Raw genomic sequence first — 8,633 nt, 5'->3', positions numbered from 1 at the left:
TATGTATTCTGCCAAAATAAAATAAGCAAAAGCACAAGTAAAAGAGCCAAGTCATGTAATATTATTTATTTATTTTTACGGAAAACAGCCAAATATATTATTGTACTATCGGAAATAGTTTTAAAATATGTGAAGGAAAACTGTAACTTCACCAACCTCAATAACAATCCTACCCTACTAATCAGAATTGATAGTTTATAATCACAAAGAAGATCCACTAAAGAAAAGCAGAAAACAGTTACTACTATTATAAGGAAGAAAAAATGAGCGAGTAAAAAGAATGGTTTCCATTGACGGAGGTTAGATGGCTGAGAAAATAAGAAGAAAGGGAAAACAAATGAAGTAATGGCAATGGGTCGGGTGAGGGATGGATTTTAATTGGATCCGGATATTAAAATTGGGGATGAGTTTATATTCTTGTGATGTCATATGTCAGTTTAAATTAGATGTATATTTGGACAAAAATATAACGGTAAGATCCCAATTGAATTGATATTTAAAGGGAAGGTATTTTTAAACTATTTCTGATAATATAAGGATAAAAAAAAGACAGTCCGATGCATTAAACTTTCGTTATGTGCGACGTCCGAAAAAAGATCGGATCATAAAAGTCTATTTTACACCGCCTGTAACACCATGTAAACCATATTTATCGTTCTTTCGATATAACATAAAGCCAATTCCACTCAAACACTTATCAAACAAGACAGAAAGATTGGGTTGCAGATAAACTATAACACTTTTGTGGTTTACATCCCATGTGGATGGACACATTTCCAAGCGCCAATTTTCCCCTAATATAATAAAAGTGATTAAGAAAACTATATATTTATCTCTTTTTATATCAGGGTAGATTCCAATAGTTACAAATTCCCAAAAAAAAGAATCAGTAGTGGCTCTAATTTTTTATTGCACACACTACACACCAACACCACAAAAGAATTACTAGTAAAGACCGAGAAGTCCTCAAAAGTCCTTTTTTTTAAGCATAGAAAGGCCTCTTCTTTCTCTCTTTTTATCTTCAGCTAACCCATCCAAGAATCTTATTTGGAAACTGCCATTTCTGCACAAAATCCTCTTTGCCGAGTTGAAAAGAGCTTACAGGTATGAAATGTCTAGTTACAGAACAAATATTTACTGGATGTACTTATTTGTTTCTTATTTCGAAGACATTTCTGAGACTTGTTAAAACTTATATGAAATGTTATTTATGTCACAGAATAGATATCTCTTGAATTAAGTTTTAGTCATATTAACACGTTTTACCTTACCTATGTTTTCCAGAAGTCTTTATTTGTAAGCGGAGTGACATTGATAGCTGAGGATTCATATAGCCGATCCCAAATTGTTTAGAACTGAGTCATTATTGATGTTTGTATTTGTTTCTTGGGAGGTTTGAGTACTGTGTTACAAGTTCAAAGGCTCAGAGTACTCACCTTCTATGACTGTTGTGAACCTGGTTTTTTTCAATATGCTTTTGGATCTTAATGCCATCCCACTTGGCTTCCTTTCACTACAAAATTGCTTGAAACTTTGAAGCATCTTTTGTGTTGAGTTGAAATGACTTCTAGACACTGGTTAATCCAAGAAACACAAGAGATCTAGTAGTCAGTTGGAGGAGAAATGAGGAAAACTGAACATGTCAAATCTTGACTAGCTTCCTACTAATCATGTTTAGTTCCTTTTAGATTTTAATTTTTACCCCTGAAAACTAACCCCTTGACGAGTTTCTACTAGAAACAGTATTCACCGTAGGGGTAAGATCTGCGTACTCACTACACTTTCCAGACCCCACTTGTGGGATTATACTAAGTTTGCTATTGTTACCCCTTAAAACTAACCATATCCAAGAACAAGAAGCCAATCATTTGAATGAGGTTTACTGGCATGTTAGTTTCTGGGGCCTGTTATGTCATGAGTTTAAATTCTACGCACCAACAGTACATAAAATTTAAACAATCTGGTCAATTAAAAGATAATTACTTGTAAAATGGTAACTAACATGTTATCAAATGTTTAAACTCACTGATAGTTTCAAAAAAATTATACTGTCAGCGTATATAACATCATTTGGCTTGAGGACTAACACTTTCCGATCACTGCAGGCACAAAAAATGGAACCAGAAGAAAACATAAAGCCACATGCCATAATGATACCAGCGCCTCTTCAAGGTCACATTGTACCATTCACTCATCTTGCAATAAATCTTGCATCCAAAGGTCTCACCATAACTTTTGTCAATACACAATCAACTCATCAAAGGTTGATGAAAGCTCAATCACTATCTGGCAGCTTTCTGGATTATGACATTTTCTCTGAGGCACGAAAATTTGGCCTTGATATTCGATACACAACGATATGTGATGGTTTCCCACTGAACTTCGATCGAGCAGGGAACCACAATCAGTTCATGGAAGGGTTATTACATGTTTTCTCAGCACATGTGGATGATCTTGTGGGAAATCTTGTCAATTCGAACCATAATCCTACAGTTTCTTGCCTAATAGCTGATAGTTTCTATGTTTGGCCATCAGAGATTGCCAAGAAGTACAATCTTGTTAACATATCATTCTGGACTGAACCAGCTCTGGCATTCACAAGTTACTATCATATGGACCTATTAAAAAGAAATGGTCACTTTGGTTCTCAAGGTATGATTTCTTGCCGCTCTTAATAAAGCAAAATATTTCATTAATGTACATCAAAAAGGTGTCAACTATACAAAAGTGGCATAATATAAGCAATGGCGGAGGCACAAACTTAAACAAGGAGATTCAAAGAAATACTAGATTGTTAAAATTTAGATTTGAATCTATGACCTAAACAAACTTTTGAGCCTCCTTTACCACTACACTAGAATATTTCTATACGTTAAGGGGATTCAACAGTTATATATGACGAAAAAAAGTTCCCTATTTGCGTAGTATAATTTTTAGATGAAGGGGATTCAATCGAACCCCCTTGCCTCCACCTAGCTCTACCCCTAACTACAAATATGTATTAGGGCTCAAAATAATCTAGCCATCTGTCTATATAAAATGGGATCTCCTCTCTGCGCCAAAAATGCAAGTAACCAAAGAGGTAGTTTTTGGTTCTTATTATTGAGTTCTCAATTCCTTTACATATTCTTCTTAGAGTTCAAGTTCTATGCACTGGCAGTGATAAAAAATTTACACTATCAGGTTAAGTTACCTGTCATAACACGTAATTGTTTATAGCAAAATTTGATCTGATAACCCCAAAAACAAAGTACAGTCTGCTATAACAAGTTAAATTACACGGATAGCATAAAATTTTAATTCTTTAACAGATAACCGTGAAGACACGATACGTTACATACCGGGCGTTCAGGCTATTGAACCAGGAGATCTTCCTTCATACATTCAAGATCCCGAGCCATGGAGTATAATGCACCACTACATATTCAACTCACTTGAAGATGCAAAGAAAGCAGATATGATCATCTGCAACACAGTACAAGAACTAGAGTCTTCAACAATCTCAGCTTTACAAGAGAAGAAGCCATTTTATGCAGTAGGACCAATTCTCCCAAATGGCTTTACCAAAAGTGTTATACCAACAAACCTATGGGTGGAATCAGACTGCATCCAGTGGCTAAATGCCAAGCCAAAAGGTTCAGTTATGTACATATCATTTGGAAGTCTTGCAAATATTAGTAGACAAGATGTTCTTGAAATAGCTCATGGACTTCTTCTAAGCAGAGTGAGCTTTATTTGGGTAGTTCGTCCCGACATCACATGGTCTAAGGAAACTGATATTTTCCCATCAAGATTTGAGGACGACGTAAAAGACAGAGGATTAGTTGTGCCATGGTGTAGCCAAATTGATGTAATTTCACATCCAGCTATAGGAGGATTCTTGACACATTGTGGGTGGAATTCAGTTTTGGAGAGTATTTGGTGCAAAGTTCCAATGTTGTGTTTTCCTATATTCACTGATCAATTTACTAACAGAAAACTGGTGGTTAGTGAGTGGAAAGTTGGTTTTGATCTTTGCAGTGGCAGAATCCTCAGAAGACAGGAAATTGCACAGAAAATAGACTGTTTCACTTCTGAAGCCAATAAATTAAGGATCAACTTAGAGAAAACCAGGAGGAAGCTCGAAGATGCATTATCCGAAAATGGATCTTCAGGAAGAAATTACAAACAATTAATCTGTGACCTCAAGTCCAAAATTCTGCAGAAAAGCAAGATTAACAACACAAGCTTACTTTAGTATGGGATGATCATATATAGCATATTTAGGATCTCAAATGTCATTACACACCTATTTTATTACTAGATTTAAGCTTCATTCACTTACGGTTAAAAAGAAATTTAAACATCTTGGTGTAAATCGGCCAGTATCAAACATGTTACCTACCATCTTTGCTAGTCACAAACCATGTTCAGTTTAAACATTGACATGCATTTAGCTTTTCAATGATCTGATTGTGTACATAAAACTCTTTTTTAATCTTTTCTCCTATCTTATTAAAACAATCATAGATGCATTCCTTTGAGGGATATAAGAATGTTAGATATTTGATTCGTGTTTGAGCCCGCGAAATGGAAAAAAAACATGGTCGGAAGTGGCTCCCCCTTTAATGGCCCTTACGAGGTATGAATCTGGATTAATTGGGGCTCCTATTTAGGTATCAGACATCGAGTGGGAAATCAAAAAAGACTATAAGGGCCTATATATACATATATCTATGACATAAACAAAGCTAGAAAGGACTCAGAATCCTCCATGCAAGCAAGTTTCTCTCTTGTTCCTTCCAATTGCTCCTTCAACAACAAAAGTTCTTCAACGTCGATATTTTCTAACCAATTCCGGAGACCGTTTCTCGAGGTCGTTGATCTCGAGCCGCTTATACAAACATCACCAGAACCAGATAATGGATCTATAGAACTAGAAAAGTGCCTGTCAATGGCAGAACTAACATCGCCGCAAGTGTAAGGTTTTCCAGTGGGTGAGAAAACAATAGCAGCAACACGAGCACCAGTCATGGATTCGAGTTGTAAAGTTTTCTTGAAAAGACCTTTGCGTCTCTTGGAGAATGTCACCATTCTTGATGCTTCCTTTATGATTTGCTTTATTTCTATCTTCTTCTTTCCCGTCCCCATCTCGTGTTCTCCTTCTTTTTCTTTCTCTAGAAGTTTTATGCACTAATATAATATTGTAAAAAAATATAGGAATCACAACAGTTATAAAGATCGAATAATTTGCTTCAGTACTATCTAAACTGTACTCAACTGCTATTATACCGTCTGTGCATGTAATTTTAGGCCTTCTTCAAAGTATGGGTTATGCTTGAAAGTTGATAGATTTGACTTAAAGGGTTGTTATGTATGTATATTTATAGAGAGAGATGGAAAGTGGAAACAAATGCTATTTATGTAAGGATTCCTAAAGCTGGAAAACGTAGGTAGTTTCCTATTAGGAATGTTCCTCTTTTCCATATCCGTTTCCTATTGGTTAAACTTTCTTTTTAAGGATTAATATGGAAAAGGAAAAGTCAGTTTCGTTTTCATCGAAATAAGATTTCCTACAGGTCAAGGTAATTTGAAAAAAATAGGAGAGCTGCGTAATGATGGGGTGATTTGCATTGAACCTCCAATTAGCAAAACGGTGATCTCTACTCCAGAGTTATAGAGCCCGTTTGGATTAGCTGATTGTAAATAGCTAATAAGCTTCTAGTGCTGAAAAAAAATTTAAAGTGTTGAAACTGATTTTTAAAATAAGCATTTACGTGTTTGGATAGAAGTGCTGAAACTGATAATAAGCAGTTGATGTCTTTGATTAAAAAGTGCTGATAAGCTATTTTTTTGTTTAAATGACTAAAATACCCTTAAATTTTTTTCAAAAGATTATAAATTAAAATTTTTTTTGTAATGAAAATAATTAATAACGAATATGGAATGAAGAGAAAGTGAAGAAATTTATTTTGGGAAAAGTATAAAATACTTATAAGCAGAAAAGCCATAAGTTGGGGGTTACCAACTTATGACTTATGACTGATTTTAGCTTATAAGCACTTTGAGTGTTTACCAAACGCGTAGATAAGTCAAAAGGTGCTTATAAGCCAGTTGGACCAGCTTATAAGCTTAACCAAACACCCTCATAGTAGTCTCAAGACTTGAAATATAACTTCTTTAGGAAAATAAATTATCACGGCTTACACCAAGATGTTGAGATGAGCTTTATTAGTCAACACAATATGGCCTTGTGCTATGAGTGTTTTGAGAATAAGCCCAATTATGATACGAAGCAACCTACTTCCACACTCACATAGGTGAAATCTGTCAAGGGTGCTCCTGTAATTCTAACACCCCACTCATATGAGCTATAGATTTTCATTAAGAGTTAATAAAACTCAACCTCGCAAATCATTACAGGATAAACGCACTCACACCATAGAGATGGAACAATAATAAATATAATAGTGCATATCAAACCAAGCTATCATATTATACGCTCTTCCCATTGAACCTAGTTATAGGATCTCTAGTCCCCAGGTTAGGTTTGCTCATATATGACTTATGAGTTTATGGGCTTCAAATCCCATCTCCCTCGATGTGCTCCAAACCTATTCTCTTGTTAAGGCCTTAGTCAATGGATCTGCAAGATTATCAGAAGATTTAACATAATCAACATTAATGGTACCACTTATCAAATATGATCTCACAATATTGTATTTTCTTCTTATAGGTCTGAATTTACCGTTATAATAACGATTTTGTACTCTTCCAATAGCAGTGGTGCTATCACAATGAACTAAAATAGGAGAAATTAATTTTTCAAAATAAGGAATTTGAAATAATAAATCTCTCAACCTATTCGCTTCCTCGCTAGCTGAAGCTAAAGCAATTAGTTCAGCCTTCATGGTAGAGTCAAAGGATCGTTGTTAATATTAAAAATATAAAAAACAGGATCAACATATTTTTCTATTCTAGCTCTTTCACTTCTTCTTAACTCAAAAGCATCATTTTCTTCATTTTGCAAAATAGAAGTAGAAGAACTAGGCAGATACAAAAAATATCTTTATATTTTTGAACCCCGCTATATTTATACTCAAATGAAAATTTATTTTCATGAAAATAGTATCACCTAATTCTAAAATTATATTCTCTTCAAGATTTAAAAATCTATAGGTTATACTATTAGAAGTATAATCAAGAAAAGTACAATTGGTAATTTATTTTACCCAATTTGATAACTTTATGACCCTTTAGTCTAACATAGGCTAAACAATCCCCAAACTCTAAGATAACCCAAATTTGGCTTGTGATTTTTTCATAATTCAAATGTTGTCAATTTTATTTTCTTATGAGGCACCCTATCCAACATATAACATGCAGTCAAAATAGCTTTCATCTCATAAATTTAAAGGTGCATTTGACTCAATAAGCATGGCATTAGTTAACTCTAGTAAAGTTCTATTTTTTCTTTCCGCCACACCATTAGATTCAGATGAATAAGATGGAGTAATTTCATTAATTATTTTCAATGATCTAACAAAAGAATTAAATTTATTAGACTCATATTCACGGTATATATCACTTCTAATTCTTTTTTATTTTCTAACGAATTGATTTTCACTCAGGGAGATAATTTTTAAATTTTTTAAATGTATCACTTTTATTTTTCATTAAGTAAACATATGTATACTTAGATAAATCATCAATAAAAGTGATAAAATATCTTTTTTCTCTATGAGTTAAAATTCCTCCAAGTTTACAAATATCGGTGTGAACCAATTCTAACAATTTAATTTTTCTTTCAACTTGTGAACGAGGCCTTTTAATTATTTTGGTTTTACTACAATCCTCATACTTTTTAAAATTCTTTTTAATTATTGGAATTAATCCTAAACTACTCATAACTACCACATAATGATTATTAATATGACACAAACAAGCATGCCAAAAATTAGTAGAAGAAAACAGAACTAGAAGAAATTTTACTCATCTCAACATCCAACTTGAACATCCCATCACATGTAGGGGTGGCAAATGGGCTGTTTGGGATGTCTTTGGGCTAGTCATGATGGGCTGGCTCATTAAATGGGTTTTTGCCCAACCCTGCCCAAAGTTCACTTGGGTTAAGATGAGTTGGGTCAAGATAGCTTTAACAATGGATTTTAACCCAACTCGCCCAAATTGACCCAAATCTTAGCAATCTTCTCAACTTTTAAACAAGCATATATAAAAATTATCTTATGTTTTGGAATAAATGTCAATTCATGCCAAATGATTTCGTTCCTCAATTTGAATTTAGAATTTTATTTGATAGTTCTTCATCTTATAATAATAATAATAACAAAGATCAGAATAATAAAAAAGTAGCAAAATTAGAACTTTCCACCCACCCCAACCCCAACCTTACCCCCAAAACCCCCCACCTCCACCCTAAATAAAAATATTATTTAGAGTACTTTATTTTAATATTATAGATGGAGTTTTTCTTTTTTATTTCAACAAAATCAATATTTTCTTTTTATGGTAGAAAAAATATTTTCTTTTATTTCAATAAAATAAGTACTTTCTTTTCATGATGTAGAAAAAATATTTTCTTTTTCACAAAAGGAGTACATTCTTTTCATGTTGTAGAAAAAATATTTTCTTTT

At 33.6% G+C, this 8,633-nt stretch overlaps 1 protein-coding gene across 2 annotated transcripts; it reads left to right on the top strand.

The window, feature by feature from the left end:
- Positions 1-883: 883 nt before the first annotated feature.
- Positions 884-4,447, top strand: LOC104109491 (UDP-glycosyltransferase 86A1-like). Of its 2 annotated transcripts, XM_070174763.1 has the most exons (3): positions 884-1,104; positions 2,106-2,652; positions 3,312-4,447. In XM_070174763.1, exons 2-3 carry the CDS (start codon positions 2,115-2,117, stop codon positions 4,235-4,237), a joined length of 1,464 nt encoding a protein of 487 aa, XP_070030864.1. In that variant the 5' UTR covers positions 884-1,104; positions 2,106-2,114; the 3' UTR covers positions 4,238-4,447. The 2 variants fall into 2 exon arrangements, with proteins under 2 accessions (XP_070030864.1, XP_070030863.1); XM_070174762.1 differs by lacking the exon at positions 884-1,104 and having other exon boundaries at positions 1,998-2,652.
- The last annotated feature ends 4,186 nt before the right edge of the window (positions 4,448-8,633 follow it).

The sequence above is a fragment of the Nicotiana tomentosiformis genome, chromosome 5 (assembly GCF_000390325.3).
Source record: "Nicotiana tomentosiformis chromosome 5, ASM39032v3, whole genome shotgun sequence".
NCBI lineage: Eukaryota > Viridiplantae > Streptophyta > Magnoliopsida > Solanales > Solanaceae > Nicotiana > Nicotiana tomentosiformis.
The sequence above is the reverse complement of the archived record's forward strand: the minus strand, read 5'-3'. Positions and strand labels throughout refer to the sequence as shown.

What these genes read in the sequence shown, in the direction of transcription:
- LOC104109491 (XM_070174762.1), top strand. Translation starts at nt 2,013, where the DNA reads ATGTTTAAACTCACTGATAGTTTCAAAAAAATTATACTGTCAGCGTAT. An exon ending in TGGTCACTTTGGTTCTCAAG is followed by an intron (nt 2,653 to 3,311) that starts GTATGATTTCTT and finishes ATTCTTTAACAG; the next exon opens with ATAACCGTGAAGACACGATA.